This window comes from Schistocerca americana, chromosome 3, assembly GCF_021461395.2.
Source record: "Schistocerca americana isolate TAMUIC-IGC-003095 chromosome 3, iqSchAmer2.1, whole genome shotgun sequence".
Taxonomy (NCBI): Eukaryota; Metazoa; Arthropoda; class Insecta; order Orthoptera; family Acrididae; genus Schistocerca; species Schistocerca americana.
Window position 1 is genome coordinate 221883613 of NC_060121.1, and position 23708 is coordinate 221907320.

The 23708-nt window shown below is 42.1% G+C and overlaps 1 protein-coding gene across 2 annotated transcripts in view; it reads left to right on the forward strand.

Annotated features, from left to right (window-relative positions):
* Positions 1–1223, forward strand: part of LOC124607509 (zinc finger homeobox protein 3) — a 112013-nt gene extending 110790 nt beyond the window's left edge. For both annotated transcript variants that reach the window (XM_047139895.1, XM_047139896.1), the window contains one exon: positions 596–1223. In XM_047139895.1, coding sequence (XP_046995851.1) covers positions 596–609 — 14 coding nt within the window. In that variant the 3' untranslated portion in view covers positions 610–1223. The remainder of the gene's footprint in view (positions 1–595) is intronic.
* Positions 1224–23708: the final 22485 nt, after the last annotated feature.

Here is a 23708-nt window from a genome sequence, read left to right on the forward strand (position 1 = left end):
TGCAAATCGCGCACGGGTTCGGATGCTGTGTGCGAGGCAGCATCCCGACACAGAGCATATCCATAAGAATCTAGGAGAGCTCACGTGCTCCGGATCTGCATCTGAAGAGCAGGAAACGAGAGGCGGTACGCGCAGGTACTGTGTACGCCGCACGTTGGACGCGTGGCAGGCGCGCTGCCGTAGCACGCGTATGCAGATAGTCCGCGGACGCATGCTGCGACACGCGCGAAAACGCACCGCCCGGCCGCCCTGTTTACATATGGGATCCTACCTGAATTAGGGCCGCGTCGCATGCAAACGAAGTGCACACACACACACACACACACACACAATATCAGCGATAAAGCTATCCTGTTACCCTACTCTCCTCCCTGGCACCACAGTCTGTATGAATACATCACATCCTGTACCTACCATATTCTGTATGTATGTCCTTGCTGTTTGTGTACAATAGTGTGACCTACTTAATGATCTCAACATGTAAATAAGTAACTACAGTTAATTATTTTTATATATTATTTTTTTTTTAAATGTTGCCCCCTAATGTGAATGGAGAGGAATTGGCAATAAAACTGGTCCACTCATTTCGTTTCAGAGGAGTCTGTATAGCACCAACGGTCTCTCGTTCGAAACCAGGCAACAGACTGGCGCTGCCGGCCAATGGACACTGTTAGTACCAGAGACACCGAATTTTCCCCTGTTGTGCATCCCACTCTTCTGTGCGTTTTTCGCCTGTCTACCGCCGCTACTTATCTTTCTGTTTGTTACGCAAGTTTGTTTTTGCTTCATTTTTGTATAATTTAGACATTTTGTATTTTATTTGCTCTACGTTATAGTCACGAAGTATTTATGATTTAATTTATGAACACTGAAAAAGTGCGTAGTCACCATAAACGGAAACAAGTGCCTTCATTGTTATATAGTTAAACTAGAGAGTATCTGGCGCCAGAGTGCCTTGTATAGAAATGTGTATTATTTAATAGAAAAAAACTCGAGTACCTCGCATACTTATGTTATTTAAGAAAAGAAAGAGTAGTTCTGAAAGAAAAGCTATTTGCGTCGTATTATTTCTTTTTAAATCTCTTTCTCATGTCAATACGTCTTGCTTTTTGATCTGTGTATAGTAGAGTATTTGCTTTCAGCCTTAAACATAAGCAACTAAGTTGTTACATACAGATCTTTCGTATTTATTAAGTTGTATTATGTTTTATGTTCATATATTATTCTCATTGTTTATTATGATTTATTTAATAAAATATTTGCTTTTTGTAGTAATATAAAAATGATTTTTTTTTCCTTTATCCTTGGTTGCACATTGATAAATGCTTTTTCATATCTCCTCTTCCTTCTATTACACTCTTGTGCGAATGTTTTGTGCTACTTCATTTGAATCACTCACTGAAACGACTTCAGAATGAGAAGCGTTGTATTGCTTTGTAGATCATTAAATGCCTTCATTCCCAATACGCTTTACTGTTTTCACACATAAGATTAGTGTATATTTGAAATCATGCATTGAAGGCGATGTAGTTACGTTTGCTGGGTCTCTTACTCCCTTTGCTTCCAGTTGTTGTATTAAGAGCAAGCCGAAAGTCATTTTGCTGGAACACATTATCCTCATCCAATCCTTAACAAAAGTTCTGTCAACATTTGTGCTGCAAATCGAATAGCGGCTGTTGCCTAATTAGGGAAACGTTATTGGAAATGATGTCACAGTCCGACTCTCGCATGCAGTCTGTATTTATGACTGAGACACATAATTAAGAATGTAAGATCACATATCACATTTTTGTCTCCAAAATCGTCCGTACCCTGCATAGCATTATATTTGACCTAAGGTGCAGGAATTGGGCGATAATTAACTGATCTTACACGCTCCACTAGCAGTATGACTTACCAGTACCTTCCTTGATCCTTCAAATAGCTGTTCTTCACCTACCCAGCTCCTCTTCCTCCTGCACACACACACACACACACACACACACACACACACACACACACACACACCACACACAAAATTTGGGGGGGGGGGGGAGGGGAAGAGGGGGGAGAGAGATCTATGCACTTTATGTTTGGACTCCGTACATTACCATGAGCATTCTATGTGCCGTTTCATTGTGAAAGACGTTCCATTTTATCGAACTCAGAATGTTTGTAATTATTATTGTACTCAGTGTCTGCAACGATGTAACCTTGAAGTATTTGAACTGCACAGACTAAGGCACCATAAAAATTTGCGACTTTCCTCAAGTGGCGAAACGCTGGATTGCTATTATTTACATTCTTCTACGCTATATATAATTCCTGTTTACTGTTTCAGTAATATTAAGCTATAAATCAACGATCACTATGCTTGTTGGGAATTGACAGAGCTTCTAGATGGTAATATTTGTTTTTAATTCTTCGGCAAGGCAAGTGCACAAAGGAAGAAATCACAGTTTACAGACGTTTATTAAGGTATTTCTACATGCGTTACATAATCACAGAACTGAATCTGAAGCTATAATTACCGTTTCCCTAGGCTGCATAGACAAATAATATTTTATCCTGAGTGCACATGTGAGACTAGGAAATGTATTCCACGCCTCAGTTGGAACCATTACATCAAGAATGTAACTTTAGCTTATTTTTAAAAGTCATTGTATCAGAAAGAAATTCAAGACAGTTGTTTATCTAACGTAAGAGAGTTCTTCCTGTGATAGTGTACTAAAAACAAAATTTTGCTTTCACAAAGCTTTGTGCAGTGTCTTACTGGCATAATTGTGTCATTGTTTTCCCAAGCAGCAGAGGCAAAAGAAATGAATAAAGACAATAATAACTATAGTTTCAAATATTTACCTTGCATACAGTGGTTCCATCATAGTAAAGTTAGGTTTTTGAACTTCTCAATCATTCGGCCCATAGATACGGACTCTCTGCTAAGTTGTGTATGAAGTACTACTCTGTTTCGAATTCCGAAAGATATCTAAATCAAATAATTTAAAAGCAACTCGGGAAACATGATGGAATTGATAAGTATATTTTTAAAAACTCTGATAATTCATAGAATCCTGGCACGATACGAATTGTTTCATGGTCAGCACTTAGATTTTCAACTTAGTGTGGGCGTAGTGATTTTTGTGCATCTTTCTTGCGCATTCCCCTGATTTAGGGAGCAGTGATAAGATACTGGTTTTCTATGTAATAATAATTTTTGAGTATGTTGAAGCGCACGGAAGAATTCTGGTGGGTATACCTCTGTTTTCTAGTAATTACTAAGAATACTTCTTGTTGCACATTGTGGACCTATATACTAGCATAATATCTAATAACAGTGAAAAAACTGAAATGCGTTGCTAATTCTTTATAATTGCTTCACTTTATAGTAATAGTAATTCAATATTCCTTTGATTTCGAAATCATTAGGGACGATAATTTACAGCTATCTTACAGAACTGTATGAACGAAACGGTTGCGACTTATGTGAGAAAACTAGCATAACATCCATATAATTTCATTCAGAATGTACAGGATGCTCTATACCAAAATTACCATATGATTTTCATATTCAGTTTTTCCCACTCTTGCTAGAACTTAAAAAAACGGCAGTGCTGCTTCGAAGTTCTCAAAAACCGTATCCTCTCAAGACAACTGACCATTTTGTGACCTACTGTCAGCGTGTGCCTTTCACTTTTTTATGCTGAAACATAATCTGTATTCTTATAATCCAGCTGAAATTTTAGTTGCCGATAGGCTCACAGGCTGGTGCTAGCCTTTCAAGTTGACATAACTTGTTGTGCAGAGTGAATGTCAGATTTCTCTGATGCATCTTTTACAGTTCCATGCTTGTTCTTGCTTTCAAATGGCCAAGGACATGTCTGTAATGGGATGGGTACAATAGTCTCTCATCATTCATCTACCCACATTTACATCTGGCGTATGGCATCTACTGCACACTGACACAGATTATCAGATATATTCAGAAAACAGGGCTCTCTCCTCTTCACAGGAGAGCTTCTGTGAAGTCTGGAAGGTAGGAGATTAGGTACTAGCGGAAGTAAAGCTGTGAGAAAGGGTCGTGAGTCGTGCTTGGGTACCTCAGTTGATAGAGTTCTTGCCAACGAAAGGTCGCGAGTTCGAGTCTCGGTCCGGCACACAGTTTTCATGTGCCTGGAAGTTTCAAGGTTCTCTCTCCTTTCCTATTTTTGCCAACCTCTCGCTTACAACCGTATAAAGATACATCAGCAATCCCAAATCATGAAAGGCAAAGATTGTGTGCAAAAGAAACGTGACTATTTTTGACAGTGAAAGGAAGTACATTGTGCCTCGATGCTCTTGTCTATTTCAGTTAACGCCTCTGAGCAAAATGCCACCTCATTACAAAATATTTTATATTAAGTTGTAATGTAACTCTCAACATAAAATAATAAAATTTTTTGATAGGATGTGATAGATAGTCCAAGCTATGTAATTTGGAAAAAAAGCTGTTACTTGTAGACAAGTAAGTATCGTGACCCCACAAATGCAGGTGATGGTGGCAGTAAAAGCAACCAATCGCGATTTGTTTTCTTGATATATTTTTGTACGTATTTAGCCGAGTTGCGCCACGAGTTTCTTTTTTCCTCAGCTAGTTATCCCATCAACCCATCTAATCTTCAGCATTCTTCTGTAGCACCAGTTTCAAAAGATTCTTTTCTGCTTTCGTGTAAACTGTTAATCGGCCACGATTCACTTCATTGCAAGGCTACACTAAAAACTAATAGCTTCAGGAAAGACTTCCTAACATTCAAATTTATATTCGAGGTTAACAAAATTTCCCTTTTTTTAAGACGCGCGTTGCTTGCTATTTCTAGTCTCCACTTTGAATCCCTCGTACTTGAGCTATACTCATTGATTTTTTCTGCCCAAATAGGAAAATCACTCACTTATTACATTAGTGTCTGATTTGCTAATCTAGTTCTCTTAGTCTCACCTAATTTGACTACATTCCATTACCCCTTCTTTATTTTTGTTGGTATTCATAACGTGTTTTCACGAGGACATATATTGCATTCAGGTTATTTTCAAAGTAATTTACCTCTCCTGACAGATCTGCGATAGCATCAGCAAATATGAAAGTCTTCATTTCTTGACTATAAAGTTTATACCACTCAGTGGTCGCACGTATGGTAGGAATCAACATGACCTCAACGATCCTGCTATATGGGTTCTAAACGATCACTGTTTACAACGCATCACACTAGCGTAGTGATGTGAAGTCGATACGATCAATTTGATACAGGGCACTTGTCGTCTACTAAATCGGGAAACTACCTCAAATTGCTCTACAAAAATCCACCGAAGCTACAGCGCATGGACTTTGCGCGAGGTCTTAAGTATTTTCTCGCTGTGTTCGCGCAGACCATTAGCCCTAGAGAAAAAGTGAATACCACCTTTTTGTAGGAAGTTTAATTTAGTTTAATTTTGTACTGGGATACGTTTCCGCTGTAAGCCTCAGCTTCAAGAAAAACGCAAAAAAAGTGACGCTAAAACGTACCTCCGCCCTCACACTCAACCTGCAACAGTCAGGATTTTTAGTATGTTGTTCATGGCAGTCCGAAGTGCTACGGTAAAAAAATTTCCGTCTACAAGAATTATTTCCTCGACTTTTTTATCTTTGTTGACTGGGCTATTACGCAACTAGCTTACTCATGCATTTAAAAGTTGTAAACTTAACGTTTGTATAAATCTTGTCACAATTTTATGAATTTTAACTGCATGAAATTACCAATTAAATAGATTTGTTTGCCTGGTTTTCTTACTACAAAACTATTGTGAACGCAACCCGTTTTTGCGGAATATTTATGAAAGTCTTTATTCTTTGATTCACTTCATTTTCTTTCATTACTCTCTCTGGCCGTGCGGTTCTGGGCGCTACAGTCTGGAACCGCGAGACCACTACGGTCGCAGGTTCGAATCCTGCCTCGGGCATGGTTGTGTGTGATGTCCTTAGGTTAGTTAGGTTTAAGTAGTTCTAAGTTCTAGGGGACTGATGACCTTCGAAGTTAAGTCCCATAGTGCTCAGAGCCACTACTCTCTCGCGAAAGTTAAGCTACTCAAGTCGTTGACGTAACAGCCCAGTCAGTGAAGACCAAAAGGGGTCAATTATGGGAAATAATTCGTGTAGTCTTAAATATTTGTACAGTGGTAGCAGGTAGTACCATGAACAATATACTAGAAGTCCTGACCGGTAGAGAGTTTTCTTAGATAACAAGTAAACTGCAGCCTCTAGCGACAATTTATATCAAAACAGAATTAAAGAACATTAAATTTCGTGCAAAAAAGGTTTCCTATTCACTATTTCTGGAGCATTAATGGTTTGCGCGGAGAGAGAGAGGGGGAGAGAGAGAGAGAGAGAGAGAGAGAGAGAGAGAGAGAGAGAGAATATTAAAAATCTCGCTCCACCCGTATGGGCTGCAGCTTAGGTTTCGTAGGCAAATTTGAGGCAGCTTCTCTGCTTGATAGTCCTACATCAGTTCATTGTTTCGACATCTTTTAGACCAATGTGGTACGTAATAAACAGTGAACATTGTACATCCTGTAAAACTTGAGAAATATTATGGAATATTGATAGTAATGGTCCGCAGCTCGTGGTCGTGCGGTTGCGTTCTCGCTTCACGCGCCCGGGTTCCCGGGTTCGATTCCCGGCGGGGTCAGGGATTTTTCTCTGCCTCGTGATGACTGGGTGTTGTGTGTTGTCCATAGGTTAGTTAGGTTTAAGTAGTTCTAAGTTCTAGGGGACTGATGACCTCAGCAGTTGAGTCCCATAGTGCTCAGTGCCATTTGAAAAATTAAAACTGGTAAAGCCAACAAATAAAAATTATGTGAGCATTGACTGATACAAACTTTTTAGTTAAAATTAATGAGCTGAAGGATGTTATCCACCATTAGCATGGGAAACGGACCGAATTTTTTATTTATTCTGCATGAACTTTAATTTTCTTTCCAAATACCTGCTGGTTTTATTTTACTGCTCGCTCACTGTACAGACTGAATAACATCGGAGTGAGATTTAACCCTGCCGCACTCCCTTGTCAACTAGTACATTCCTTTCATCTTCTCCGGCTAAGGTATCGTAGCGCATACTCCAGCCTTTCTATAGACGGGAAGCGACCTTGTACGACATGCTGCAGTTAGCAGAGCGACGATGGGAAAAGTTGTATTGGGTGTAGGGCGTGCGGGACGCGCACCTGGAGACTTGAACAGCGTCGGCTTCGCGGGCGTCGGCGCCTCCCGGCGGGGCGTCGCGGCGCCAGCTTTAATTTATTTGTGCTCATCTCGCCACCCCTGCAGCGGCGGCGCCCGGGAAATAAGAAATAAAACATGGAAGACAACACATGGGTGTTGCTAGGATTCATCTCGCAGCCGGTCTTCGCCCCCGTCTCGCCCCGTTCTATCCCTTCCCGCCATCGCAGGCGTCCCCCTCAGCGGACATAACAATACTAAAAAAAATCCTACCCTCCTTAACTGAAGCCTATCTTTCCCCCCCCCTCCCCTTCCCGAGCTAGTCATGGCCGTTCGCCCTCCAAAAAATGGGAACTTTATGGAAATGTTTCCTTGTGTAATCTTGGGGCTTGCGGCCCGCGGCGGGAGTAGCGGGGTGAGGGGGGAAGGGAATTGCTTACTCCGGGATACACGAGGGAGGAAACGAAAAAAAAAAAGTTACTAATGCTGGAACTAATGAAAGCTTGTCCCCATCGCTGCAGTCTGCCCGTTCTCGGGTCATTCGGCCATCGCAAAGCTGACGCACCTCGCTAACTTCGTTACTGCCCTCCAAGTCCACACAAGGAGAGCTGCCATCTTGCTAGGATTTTCATATCCGCTCAGCCCTTCACGAAAAACGGGTACGGACACAGCACATGAGTTTACATTTTCCTGTGGCCTTACAAAATAGCGTGTTTCTGTTAAGGTAGTTCTCAGTTAGCAAAAAGTTATATAACGACTCAATATACGTAAGATACTTTGTAATGAAGTGGCAGCTTACCCAGAGGCGTTAAGTGAAATAAGACACTAGCCTCGAGACACAGTGCAGTTTGTTTTACTGACAAAAATAATCTTTTGTTTTTCTTCTGTAGAAAATCATTGCCTTTGGTGATTTGGTATTGTTTATGTGATTGTGGGCGATAGGTTGACAAAAAGATGGAAGGGGAGAAGCCTTAAACATCCTGGTAGATTAAAACTGTGTGCTGGACCGGGACTCGAACTCAGGACCTTTACTTTTGCGGGCAAGTGCTCTACCTACTGAGGCTACCCACGCCGGACTCAAAACGCGTCGTCACAGCTTTACTACCGCAGGTATCTTATCTCTTACCTTCCAAACTTGACGGAAGCTCTCCTGTGTAGGGGAGAAAGGCTTGCTTTCCGAAATATATCTGCTAATCTGTGTCAGTGTGCAATATACGCCGTATGCAAGATGTAGATATGATCAGAGACTACAGCACCCATCACAGAAATGTCGTTGTCCTTTCTAAAACAAGGACTGGCTTGAAACTGTAGAAGCAGCATCAGAAAAATCTGACACGTACGCTGCACAACAATTGATGTCAGCATGAAAGGCCAGCACGAGGCTGTGAGCGTATGGGCGAGTAAAACTTCAGCTGAACTGTAAGACAACAGATTATGTTTTCGCATAAAAAGTGTAAGACATACGCTGACAGTAAGTGACAAACTAATCAGTTATGTCATCACAGAACATGTGTTTTTGGGAAGACCTGGTACTGCACTGCCGTTTAATTTCTAGCAAGAGTGTATGGCTTTGATTTGAAAGATACATTGTGTTACTGCTATTATTAAGTAGCGGAATTATACAATATTAGAAATGCATTTCAGGTTATTCACTGTGATCAGAGATTTTTCGCTACAACTAAACCATTGCTTTCTGCAAATCTCTATCGTTCTCACTTGGGAGAGTCAAGTAGTACAAAACTTTATACGCAATTGGCCTATTTTTCACAGTCATTAATCCACTTAAACCACAGAGAAGAGTTGAAGGAAACTTTTAACTTGGATAACCTACAAAGACGGAGCACCAAGCATTCAAAATTTTTCTGCTGTGTTTCCACGGAGAAGCATGCAACTAAAATTATGCTATACTTTACTTTGCCCTCTGCCTCAGTAATCGTTACCTTTTGCACAACCAGCTGAAAAACAAAGAGGGTTGCTGCAAATTAAATACCAGTGATCGCAAGTTATCTCTATTCTCTAACAAAATACCACCGATAATTTTCCCCATTTATATCCGTTGTCGAAATTCAATCCATGGCAATACAGGCAGATGGGCACCACGTAGTGCAGGAAATGAGGAATTCTGCTACGTTGGGAGCCAAATGGCTCACGATGTACGATGCAAGGACGATATAATAAGTATACTAACACAGGAAGTAGAGGACATCAAAATTAGGTCTTATTTTAAAGGAATTTTTGGAGTGTTTTCAGTAGTGAATCGTGGAATGTGGAAAACTTGGAGAAAAAAAGGCGTTTGAGATATGCTGTTGCAGATGTATGTTGAAAATAAAAGTGGCCTGGTAAGCTAAAAAATGAAGATGTTATTAGCAGAATCGTTAGGAAAGCAACGATAATTTACATGTGGAATACCGTCTAGAAGAAGTAATAGGCTGCTAGGATCTGTGTTACAATAGCAGGGAATGACTTCATGATACTCAAGGGAGCCGTAGAGATGAAAAAACTATAGAAGGAGATAGGAATACATCCAACAAAAAGGAAAGAGTGACACAGGAGAGCCATGTCCATCGGATCAGACTGAAGACTGATCGAAGAGGCGGAGAGGGGGAGGCGAGAAAGATCTCTGCTTAACCAGCATAAACTTATTAATGGAGTGATGTGGAAGATATTGTTGTGATAAATATTTTTCTGATGTAGAAGAAATGGATATTACTAACACGGTCTCTAATTCTTTGAATCTGCTCCACTTGTAACATGACAAAATTTGATCTACGTCTGTAAATTCGCAAGCATTACCCCTACGTACAGCTAGTCATTCCTTATATACCCCCCCCCCCCACTAACACTGCTGGTCTTGTAAAAACAGTAATAAAATTCGACCCGGCTTGTCTAGTGGGCGTTACGCGAAGAAGGCATCGTAGTATTTACTGTTTGTTAAGTTAAGGAAAATAGCTTAAGATGTCGTTTGCCAAGCACTAGTCTCAGTACCACCCAAACGTAACTGGAATCGAAAGCATTTATCAGCAGCCCTATAGTACCCTCATACTAATATAACTTACTTATGTAATTTAGACAGTTGGTCACGTGCACAAAATGTGTAGTTTTAAGTTCATTAATGGTGAGTTCTGTTACGTTAATGCCATATTTCTCGTCTGATGAGCTTACTTGCTACGTTTGTCCTCCTCCTCTGGTACAACAATAACAAGCATCTTCAAATTTTTAGTCGACGACGAAATGTCTTGAAATTTCGTCGGTAGCCAGTGGGATGTTATGTTTCACCCCAACATTCCTGATCGATGACTTTTGGTGCTGCCTGGGGTTGAATGACGAACAATTTTCCACAGGCAGACTTGAAGATTTGTCGTACGATACTCTGGGTGAAACCATATCATTCCCATGAAGAATATGCCCTTCTGTCTCAGGCAAGTGAAGGCATTGGAAGCAATTTAGAGACGGCCTTGTGATTCGCCCTTTATTAGTTGCTGTATTTCGGAAAGTGTGTTTTGTTAATATGTAGATTTTGTTGTTACTGTTCAAAACAGTCAATGTTTCCCAATTCCTCCCACGTGTCCATCTTTTTTATATAATTTCCAAGGTGTTGGCAACTGCATAACTCTTTACAATACGATGAAACCTTTCGGATTCGACTGATAGCTTTTACTTCTTCGGTAATCGTTCTAGAAGAAACGCTACATCTACTGTTAGACCCTTGTAGCAATAAGATGTTCGTTGCGCCAAGTATAGTTAATGAGCGTAGACGCCAACAAGTAAGAGAGCAATTTTATGTCAACAAGTAGAGCAGTTTTATAACATCTGTTACTTACAAGGCGAGAACTAGACAACCAATATGGAGTCCAATATGAGTAGTCCTCGTACTGTCTCTTTTGAGACTAAATACTTCAGTATTCAACTGCCTCCTCTGATAATTTTCCTGCAAACGATAGTCTGTGGTTAGCATCTCCTGTTCGTTGTTTTGAGCCTTCTCTGAGATGCAGGAACAAAAAATTTGTTTCTTAGGATTTAGTATTTTCACGAGTTCGTTCCGGCTGAAAGTCATACTTTCCATTCGAAAACAGGTCATTAAGAGGTGGTAGGATATTGCGTCGCCGTGTCATTAGGCAGATGGCCGCCATCATAATCGATTAAAAGAAAGACAGCGTTGCTTGTTCTGTGGAAGCAGCGCACACCGCAGCCACAACGGCCCAGCTTGAAATGAAGCCGTATTGCGCGTATGGAATAGTGCCAATCAGGACACTTGAGACCTCAGCACAGACACTTTCAAATGAATCAAACACATCTAAAGCAGAGGAAAAAAGTAGAAAACTATGCAAACAGTTAGAAACAAAGATATTTATGAAAACAGAACTTAACTTGCAAGGAAACCAGAACTTGTCGACAATCTGAATCAAAAGATGAAAAACTACTGTCATACGAAAACGTTGTGCGACCTATAAATCTGCTGACTTTTCTAAAAGTTGGCGATGCAACAATAAACCGTTCTCCAAGCAATTTCTGGTACATTTACGGTAACCGAAAAGAGAATACGTGCGAGGGACAGTGATAATATTAAAGGTAATTTCTGAGAACCCTGATTGGCAGGCAGGAAATATCGTACAGTTCACAAACAACGCAGAGTTCCACCAGAATATTATTTATCAGTTAATAGACATATTCGAGATTTAACGCATTATCAAAGAGTCAGATCTGAAAATGCGCAGAATTAACAGTACAGAGTATTTACATACACATTTCTCAACTGTTCTGCACTGAAAAACGTTCTACAGAAGTAAACTAAAATTAAGTGAAGTCATACTGCACGTAAGGCATAGTGTCGGTTAACACACTCGGGTGACGCTGTTAACTAAATGATTTATCTCGAAGATGTGATGAATCTAGTTAAATTTGCCAGTGAAGTTTGTTGTTAATCACCAGAATCCGTACTTCAGTAAGACAAAATTGTTTCGCCTTTTTACCCTGACTGTCGATTAGTCCTGGTTTCCTCGCAGATTACTTTGTGGTTTTGTAAATACTTTTATTCTAACCCATTCCTACGGTTTTCTACTATTTTTTCTGTGCTTAAGATATTTTTGTTGCCGTTAAAAGGAACAAATTTATACTGTGATTTGGACAGTTATTCTTGAAATTTTTAAAATCTGATCTTTAATCACCCGTCAGTCAGTGTTCTTTGTGTGCTTCCATTTGAGTGCAAATGTGTCACGTTTACATGAGCTTCTGTCTGCTTAGTGTATTTTTTGAGAAGTCTCCATTGATTTTGTTCTACAAACAGAGAAACTGAATGTTCCAAATTCTCTATTAATTAAACTCCGTAAACCATCGAGTTTATGGATGATTTTGGGAATAAAATTATAATTTTCTGTTGAGGAATAGTGCAGGACCTAAAAAATTTAAAAGCGGCGGTATAAATGATTTCTGTGTTACGGATTCCCTAAAATTTCTTTTAAAATTATACTGAAATAATCTCAGTAAAAATTATCTTGCCTATAATCCACCAACATAATCGAGACACGTTAGTAAACTTCTCAGTACGTAAAGCATTTTCACAATTTTTTGTCTAAGAATATGCAGATTGCACCCACAGTTTCTGCGTCATCACTGTGAAAATTAAGCAGTCCATAAAAATAACTAAAATGTTCTCTAACGATTGTTTGCGGGTGTCATTATGTGTCAGCCAGTGTGCGAGTGATTTTTCATGATCGCTCACTGTATTCAATTTAATTTTCGTTCTCATAGAAAGAGAGGTTTTTCGTTAGCGTTATAATATGCTCATCATATTATTGTTTGGGGGCTATCTATGTTCCTGGAGGTTTCCAGTAACGTGATGCAATGAAAACAATAAAATTAGGAAAGAATGTTTCCTGACTCCTTCCCATAGTCAGAAGCGACTAGTGTTTGCATTTTACTAAAGTGTTCCTGCTTACTGTATGAGGTAGATATACGCTGAACAATCTGTGAAAAATACACTGTGAAAAATACATTTGCGAAATCTATATTTACTTAAATACGGTAGAAGTCAATATTAACTTCATGATTGAGGGTACTTCATGCCTGCCTCCAAATAGTCTCTAAGCACTAATCTTAGCGTTAATACACGTAATACAACGTAGATGCTGTCGGCCGTTTCAGTTTCCTCTGAACAGCGTTCACGAGAATGATGTCTACTTACTCCCATCGGTTCCCGTTGAAGCTCCCTAGATTAAATCGACCATTTATAGCCATCGCAATAATACATCTGTAAATTCTTCCTTCGTGACAATTTTATTAGGAACGTAGCAGTCTCAGAGGTACACGTACTCGAGAATGCGAGACCCAAGTACCGTGTGCACGTAGATGCGCGACAGTTTCCCCGAATTCCCCCCCCCCCCCCCCCTTTCCCTACCTCTAACAGATTTAAGTCTTCTATTCGCCGTCCGTGGAACTGATTTTAGCGAGTGAGATGGTGCAAATTGTTAGCATAGTTGGCTCGCATTCGGGAAGCAGCTTAATTCCAGTCACTCTCTGGCCATTTCTGTGATTCTGCAAAATCCTTTAAGGCAAGTCCCGGGATGCTTTCTTTGAAAAGGAAACTGACAATTTCCTTTCCTATTGTTGTCCATTCCGAGCGTGTGCGCCGTCTCTAATAAGCTCACGCCATACGAGACGTTGAACCCTAATCTCCAGTTCTTTTTCTTACAACTAATTTTACATGTCCGTTCCACTTAATAGTGCCCAGTAATGTTACCCCTAGATACGCAACCCATATTATTGAATCGAGAGGCTTAGCAGTAATTCTGTAATTGCATACTACGATTTTTATCTCTTTCTTATGCTTACCTTGTTATTTACACATTAGAGCGAGGTAACACTCACTTCAACATCTGGAATTTTTATCTGAGTCATTCTTAATTTCCAGACAGTTACCGATCGATGAGGCTTCACTGTAGACGAAACAAATATCGGCGAATAAACTGGAATTTATTTTCGTGTATTATCTTGTTTATTCTCACTCTTTCAGTTAAATTGTATGTACTAAGGTGATCTGGAGATTCTTTTTTTTTTTTGGCGAATACGTTAACTATTTACCATGAGTATACTGCAGCACAGTGGCACAATTGCAGTATAAGATTCTTAAATTTAACTCGTAATTATTAATGCTTGTACTTTGAAAGCAACATTAATACATTAAAAAAAAAACAAATATCACCGACTATGAATCCTGCATTTTCGATGTTTTCTTATTGTTTCCATGAGCTATTTATTTTTGGTTCTCTGTGTTTCTAATGAATATGAAGTTATTGATTTTCATTATAAAATTACTGAGGTTTTACGGGTTGCAGTTTTATGCGCATTGTGTGGGAGCGCAGTTTTCTCTGTTTGTTATTATTTCGTCGTATACGTGGTTGCTAGTATGTCTGACTTTTCTAGAACGATTTGGAAAGTTTCACCAACGCGCAGTATGATGGTGTATGTACGAGTGCTTGCGATTTACGTATCAGTGTCCGGTTCAGTTTCTAGTACAGTTCAAGTCTGAGTAGTATCAGTCATCGTAATACATTAAATGGACTTGTTTCAGAATTCGCAATAGTTGGATATCTAAACCTTTTTGTAACCATAGATCCTGAATCAAATGCTGTCAAATCAACATTTAACCACTGGAGATGTTGTTTGAGAAGAAGTCGCCATTAGAACATGATCTCGCAAGTTTATCCAAGTTACACAGTGTTTGAGCTGGTGGAGAAAACCACAACTCCTAAATTAGACGGTTAGCCATAGAATTTTATTGTTAATGTTTAAGAATTTTCAAACAATTTTTGCTAAAGAGCCCTTATGAACTCATGGTGAATGAAGCCTCTTCAAACTGCTTTATTTGCTTTAATAGCCTTTTATTGGGAACGCAACTGGCTTCTCCCCGTTACAGGTGCATTGTGCCAGTGCCATGGACTGATAATTGATGGTGTTGTATCACAAGGTCGTACTGGTAAACATTCATCCCTAGTGTGCGACCATGGAAAGCCTTGAGAATCGTATGATTGTTTGAAGGCTAATCATTGCATCACCTGAAGATGTATTTGTAACGGTGCGAAACCGGTAGTGTTCCCAATGACAGGAGTACATAACAGCTGAAGCGGCTGGAGGAGTCTTGATAACTGTGGATCCCATTAATTCCTAAGAACTTTTCTAGTAAAAAAACCGGTTTTAAGATTCTTAGGGAAACATTAAAAAACGTACGTTTTTAGCTGTGACTGCCCTATGTACAAAACAGTACATAGAATTTTCATTTTATACGAGAATAAAGGCTTTCTCGGCAAATCTAGATGATAAAACTTCTCAGGATGTCAGCCGAGTCAATGCGTCGTTCACCAGAGAAAAACGCATTGACTCCGCTGTCAACCCGAGAAGATTTTATCATAAAATTTTAATTATCACAGAGACAAAATAGAATTTTTTTTTCAGATACATGTCAGGAGTCATTGGTAAAGTGGAAATAGTCTGGTCCACATTGTTTGGCATTTCTAGCGGCGTGCTACAAGAATTTTGAAATGCAAAGCAATAACTTTATATCCATTAGGTACATAGAGAACCAAAAGTAAACAGTGAATTGGAACAATAAGAAAATACCGCAATGTCCAGAATTGATACTTCCAGAAGTTTTTACGTTACGATTAAATGTAACGTACAAGCATTAATGATTAAGAATAAATAATAAGAATCATTTGGGCAATTCAGCCATTGTGTTGCAGTTGCCCATGAATAATACCGGGTGATCAAAAAGTCAGTATAAATTTGAAAACTTAATAAACCATGGAATAATGTAGATAGAGAGGTAAAAATTGACACTCATGCTTGGAATGACATGGGGTTTTATTAGAGCCAAAAGAAAAACACCCCATATTGCTAGACGCGTGAAAGATCTTTTGCGCGCGTCGTTTGGTGATGATCGTGTGGTCAGCCGCCACTTTCGTCATGCTTAGCCTCCCAGGTCTCCAGACCTCAGTCCGTGCGATTATTGACTTTGGGGTTACCTGAAGTCGCAAGTGTATCGTGATCGACCGACACCTCTAGGGATGCTGAAAGACAACATCCGACGCCAATGCGTCACCATAACTCCGGACATGCTTTACAGTACTGTTCACAACATTATTCCTCGACTACAGCTGTTGTTGAGGAATGATGGTGGACATATTGAGCATTTCCTGTAAAGAACCTCATCTTTTCTTTGTCTTTGTTATGCTAATTATTGCTATTCTGATCAGATGAAGTGCCATCTGTCGGACATTTTTTGAACGTTTGTATTTTTTTCGGTTCTAATAAAGCCCCACGTCATTCCAAGCATGTGTGTCAATTTGTACCTCTCTATCTACATTGTTCCGTGATTTATTCAGTTTTCAAATTTATACTGACTTTTTGATCACCCGGTAGATTTGCTGCCCGAAAACTAATCCGTGCATGTGCTCAGTACTTACAGTTTAACTGCGAGGGTACTCATAGTTTTAATTGTCATCTCGAAAAAATAGCTACGTGCACCACCGCAGGTGAAGAAAATGAGCAGGCCATCTCACCCCCACCCCCCAATCTGGCTTCGCCTTGCAGTTTTGGTTCTCTGCAAGCACGCGTATTTCAATGTGTACTACGTTTACAGACATGATTCTGCGAATAAACAGTAATGGATTGCATAAATTTATTATTTCAATCTGATAATTAAGACTTCGACTACCCATTTCAGTGTCTCGTGCTACTTGATTGTCTCGGTAGACCAGCTCGCTCGCGACGCAGCTGTATTTTTCCGTGAGTAGCGCAGCATGCAGAGGACTCGAGCTCTCGCTGCGCCAGAATTGACTTTGGCACCTCCTTACCCCCACCCCTCCCACACCGACGAAAGAACAGCCTGCGCCTCTCCGCGGGTGACTGCGCATCGCAACCGGGGCGGGATCCCGTCGACGCGGACTCGCCCGACCTGCAACCGCCTGCGACGCGCGCATTGTTTCACCCGGCATCGCTTTAACTGAACCCGATACTGAACCCGACCAGGACTGATGGGATCCCCTATTTGGTCGCATTGTGGCCCGCTCCAGCTTCCTGTCTTTAGACAATCGCGCAAACGAACCTATGGGGATCGGGCGACGAGAGGAGAGAAAAAAAAGGAGATCTGCTCGCCGATACACAATTGAGGCTTCTGAAGCGGCCGCGAGTGAAAAAATTAAATTCTTTGCCGGCCCTCGATTTTTTTGCACCCGTCCTATCATTTTTTTTCTTCTCTCCCTGTGCTGCCGAGTTCCGCCCTTAGTGTCAACCATCGGAGGTAGCGGCGCGGCGGCCCACCCTTCAAAAGGAGCCGATGGGGGCAACTATATATATGGATGCGACTGAATCCTTCGAGCCCACACCGTCCTAAAACTGTCCTTTCACCCTCGGTGAATGAGGACACGGTATAAAGGACTCTGGCAAGGGAACGCCGGCGTACTTTCACCGATAGCGGGCCACCTCGCCGATTCTGAGCCACTGTACCTATTGGCACCCCTCCCACCCCACATCCCCCCTGCCCCTCTCTCTCCTGCGTTCCCCGCCCTCCTCAGCTCATCCCCTGAACGTCGGTCTCATTTGGGCAGGACGGGACCAGGCACAATGGGAGACTTCCACGCCCGATCAGAACTCGCGGATCCGCCGACAAAACATTTATAATTGACTCGAATTACTCAGACGTTCCTTGCCGTTCCGTTACGCGCACGTTATTTCTGTTTCTTTATCTGTCTCTCCTTGCCTCGCGTATTTCTCGAGGTAGAGTTTCGGCAGCCGGACGTACCTGGGGAGGGAAGGGCATTTTTATTCATTGCTGCCGTGGCGCGTCGCGCCGCACTGCGATGCAGTTCTGAGTCGAGTCGGCGGCGGGCGTCCGCGCAGAGATGGCAGTTTAGATAGCGCGGACGTCCCGCTGAAGCCAACTGCGCGCCGGCACCCGCCGTCGCGGGATACGCCCTTCTGCCCCGGTTGTGATTGAATTACGAGCTCCCAGCACTGCTGCAGCTGGAGGAATGGGCGTACCTAAAGTTCAGAACGGCGATAGCCTCCAGCCGTGCCTAGTTTTAACTGCGGGTAGAGGTGGCCCGTCTGGAGTCGATGTTGCTAGATTTTCGAAAGGCCTTCGTCTTAGTACTGCACAAACGAGGTTTATGAGAAAAGTAATGAGACTGATTTTTTATCTGCCAAAGTACTGTCCGCGTCAGAATAGTTCCTTCGGCAGCTGTATACCGGTAGAGTCGTCGTTTCCAACGGCAAAAGGCTACAACTAACACATTGTATTCAGTGTTTTCCATACTCCCAAAAAAGACGTCTTTTTACACCACTAGTCATTAAAACTGTGACACCAAGAAGAAACGCAGATGATAAACGGGTATTCATTGGACAAATATATTATAATAGAACTGACATGTGATTACATTTTCACGCAATTGGGGTACATATATGCTGAGAAATCAGTACCCAGAAAAACCACCTCTGGCCGTAATAACGGCCTTGATACGCCTGGGCATTGAGTCAAACAGAGCTTGGATAGCGAGTACAGGTACAGCTGCCCATACAGCTTCAACCCGATACCACAGTTCACCAAGAGTAGTGACTGGCGTATTGTGAAGAGCCAGTTGCTCGGCCACCATTGACCAGACGTTTTCAGTTGGTGAGAGATCTGGAGAATGTGCTGGCCAGGGCAGCAGTCGAACATTTTCTGTATCCAGAAAGGCCCGTACAGGACCTGCAACATGCGGTCGTGCATTATCCTGCTGAAATGTAGGGTTTCGCAGGGATCGAACGAAGGGTAGAGCCACGGGTCGTAACAAATCTGAAATGTAACGTCCACTGTTCAAAGTGCCGTCAATGCCAACAAGAGGGCGATGACGAATACACGCTTCGAATGTGCGTGCACCGCGATGTCGCCAAACACGGATGCGGCCATCATGATACTGTAAACACAACCTGGATTCATCCGAAAAAATGACGTTTTGCCATTCGTGCACCCAGGTTCGTCGTTGAGTACACCATCGCAGGCGCTCCTGGTTGTGATGCAGCGTCAAGGATAACCGCAGCCATGGACTCCGAGCTGGTAGTCCATGCTGCTGTAAACGTCGTCGAACTGTTCGTGCTGATGGGTGTTGTCTTGTAAACGTCCCCATCTGTTGACTCAGGGATCGAGACGTGGCTGCACGATCCGTTACAGCCATGCGGATAAGATGTCTGTCATCTCGACTGCTAGTGATACGAGGCCGTTGGGATCCAGCACGGCGTTCCGTATTACCCTCCTGAACCCACCGATTCTATATTCTGCTAACAGTCATTGGATCTCGACCATCGCGAGCAGCAATGTCGCGATACGATAAACCGCAATCGCGATAGGCTACAGTCCGACCTTTATCAAAGTCGGGAACGTGATGGTACGCATTTCTTCTCCTTACACGAGGCATCACAACAATGTTTCACCAGGCAACGCCGGTCAACTGCTGTGTGTGTATGAGAAATCGGCTGGAAACTTTTTTCGTGTCAGCACGTTGTAGGTGTCACCACTGGCGCCAATCCTGTGTGAATGCTCTGAAAAGCTAATCATTTGCATATCACAGCATCTTCGTGGTGTAGCACTTTTAATGGGCAGTAGTGTAAGACGTTTTTCAATCTCGTGGAAAGAAAAGAAGTCATAACGACGCAGATCAGATGAACAAGGGGGTTCTGGAACAACACGATTGTCATTTGAGCTCAATAATCGCATGATGGAAGTAGCCCTGTGACATGGGGCGTTGTCATAAGCATCATCTACTTGTCTGTAGTGTCCGGTCACACTCGATTCACTTTTTTCCTGAGCCTTTCGAGGTCATAATTTTGTCATCCATCATCCTTATTGTTAAACCTCGGTCTGATGTCACAAGAAACACACCGAAACATTCGAAGTTTTTCTCGGTTTTTGAAGTTGAAGATCTCCCTGAGCGAGGTTCATCTTCAACGTGTTCTCTGCCTTCCAAAAATGGTTTGTGGCAGTGAAAAACTTTTGTTCTTGCTAAGCAATATTACCCATTCGACTGTTTGAACTTTTAAGATGTCACACTTGTTTGTTTACCACAAAACGTGATTGCTCTGAATACCGCTGTTCCATTTTCGTCACACACAACAAATACACAACGTCACTGATGACGCTCTCAAAAATCACGCAAAGAATGTACGGAGCTGAAAATCGGACGGAGCATCTGGAAGGGAGGAACATACCGGTCTACGCAAGTGGAACAACATAGCCTTGCCAGATCGCTCGCTTTGTTGTCACTCTTATTAATTTTCTCACACACCTTGTACGTCTACTAAAGAAAGTACGGTCATCGTCTGACGACCAAAATACGAGCGTACAAAATGTTACATCAGTTTTGTAATTGAATAGAAGAGTTCCTAGTAAATAGAACAAAGCGTGATTCCCGTAAACGTTAAATCATCAGATGTAAAACTAATTTCGTGCGTACCTAAAGGAATGCTAAAGAACAGTACTGTTTACATCATACGGGATGTAGCAAACTTTTTACATCAAAAATCTAGGACTGACAGATGACGTCATGTGTAAGAACTTTTTTGAGATAAAAAGTTCGCTGACGCTACCCGGTGTTAGTTATATCCCCAAGAGGCAGGTAAGTGTAGGCAATCTGCGGAGTGTGATTTTCTCATGTGTCGTCTGTAGCGCTGCCATATCTAGTTGGGACCTCGTTGGGGCACGGTGAGATGGGGGTATAGAAATAAAGAAAAAATTTTATTTAATATAATTACTTTTTATTTTGAACGCAGTTACATGGAACTTATTGCGGTACACCAAATTTTTCGGAAGATTTCACCTTTCTCAGCAAGTCCTAGCCGGCCGCGGTGGTCTAGCGGTTCTAGGCGCTCAGTCCGGAACCGCGCGACTGCTACGGTCGCAGGTTCGAATCCTGCCTCGGGCATGGATGTGTGTGATGTCCTTAGGTTAGTTAGGTTTAAGTAGTTCTAAGTTCTAGGGGACTGATGGCCTCAGATGTCAAGTCCCATAGTGCTCAGAGCCATTTGAACCAGCAAGTCCTATTTTCCCTTTGACGTGTCTATAAAACTCCATGCAAGTAAGCTTGTAGCTACGCTGGTGGTTTAAGATAGATTCCACAGTCCCTGGAAGCAGTCCGTTTCTTTCGTCACTCCACTGACCGAGGTCAGTGAAAGTGCTCTTTCCATAGTGGCGTTGTGTGCGGGAATAGAAAACAAATAGTCGCACAGTTTTAGCAGTTAGCATTTGCGTTCAGGATTTTCGATTTCCTTAACATAGTACATTTACCTTTCTTCTCCGTGCTACTGCAGAAGTCAGATATTTTCTTGAATGACGGTAATAAATCTAGAAGATGCATACATCGTCAATACGGGGTGCGCAAGACCGTCTGTGAGCGACCTTGTCAACACGAACTTGTTGACATAAATGAAACTAACTGAGGCGGAGTTAACATGTTACTCTAACAGATGGCGTTACTTCATTACTTTAGCCAGTCTCGTAACATATTTTGCAAAATCGGGTCTTGTGATAAGAATGTTCCAAACAGTGACGGTCCCCGATGTATCGGGACGGATGGCAGCCGTATGCGTCTGTAATCACGTGGCTCAGTGGCCTGGCGTTAGTGTTTTTTCGGACGCTAGTTACCAGACTTGTGTGTCCGAAATACATCCCACTTATGCAACCCAGGAAATGAAACCTACAGTTCAAACTTGGAATCCGAACCACGTCTAATTCGTTTCTGGTGAATCTCCACATTAGTGAGAGGTGAAGACTAGGTTAAAGACAGACTCAATAAATCCGTTGTGAGACCGGGATCTGATCCCGTGACCGTTTCTGTTTCCATGGAGGCACTTTACCGCTAGACCATAAAACTCCTGAATCCCTCCTAAAATATCTTTCCCCTTTTACATGAACTTATTCTTATGGTTTTCTTGTTGAAAAATGTCAGTTTGCTAGGGAAGACAGTACGCAGCACACCTACTTAGCAGAACCTGAAATTGAATGAAGTGCCGTCATTCCAGGGCCGGCGAAGTTTAAAAGACGCTTACCATCGCTGGCAAGCGTCGGGGAACACATTTTGTCACCCCCTCAATTGATCTTATCACCACTAGAATTTTGGTGCAGATGACTTAATGGATGGCGCCTGAAGCTGTCGGAGAGCATTCGCGATGAATGATTGTGTATACAGAGATGCAGGAACACCTGCAGACGATCGGCACTTGGCGCAGGAACTGGCACTGAACCCTCAACGTGAACAAATCTCACGTGCTGAGCACAGATAGGCGGAAAGAGCCGTTATTGTATGGTCACACAATTTTCGAACATTCGCTGGAAGCAGTCACACCTATTAAAGTTCTGGTAGCATGCGTATGGAGGATTTAAAGAGGAACGAACGCACACAACCAGCCGTGGAAAAAACTGGTGCGGTAGTTAGATTCTTTGGAAGGAGCCGCAGGAAGCATGCTCCATCCACGGAGGAGGTAGCTTATAAAACTCTAGTTCGACCGATTTTAGAGTATTGTTACTCAGTCTGGGACGATAACTACATAAAACTTTTAGATAAAATAGAGAAGATCCACCGATTCCATATTCTGCTAACAGTCATTGGATCTCGACCAACGCGAGCAGCGATGTCGCGATACGATAAACCGCAATTGCGATAGCCTACAATCGGACCTTTATGAAAGTCGGAAACGTGATGGTAAGCATTTCTCCTCCTTACACGAGGCATCACAACAACGTTTCACCAGGCAACGCCGGTCAACTGCTGTTTGTGTATGAGAAATCGGTTGGAAACTATCCTCATATCAGCACGTTGTAGGTGTCGCCACCGGCGCCAACTTTGTGTGAATGCTCTGAAAAGCTAATCATTTGCATATCACAGCATCTTGTTCCTGTCGGTTAAATTTGACGTCTGTAGCACGTCATCTTCGTGGTGTAGCAATTTTAATGGCCAGTAGTGTACATTTGACGGCAGGTAACGTTGTCCAGGTATTCGCCAAAGTCCTAACCGTTCCATCGGATTGACACAGGTTACAGAACGATTTCTTACTTAAATAATTCGTTTCCAGTCACCCACTGGCCACTGGCGTCGTTCTGTACGTCACATCAAACGTCGATAAGCATTTCTTGCAGAAATGTGTGGCATATGAGGTGCCACTCGGTCACTGTGTCCCATTATTTTCTACTCCCTACGCACTTTGTACTGGCTGTAGCACCTTGGAACACACGAAAATTTCTTCTGCTAATTTCGTGCAATGTTTTACAACATCCGTTATGTTCCAGACGATATTGTCACTCAGGTGCCATCCAACGACTAGTTCGCTTTCGAGGTCACTGACCTCACCTGAGCGACCTGTACTGCTCCTCTGCTGACAACACAATACTCCCCGCTTCGTTTTACACTGGCGGGTCCGCCTCTGTTGGCACCTAGTGGTCAGTTACGCATTAGGATTGCGCGGGTGCTTTTGATCAGATAGTT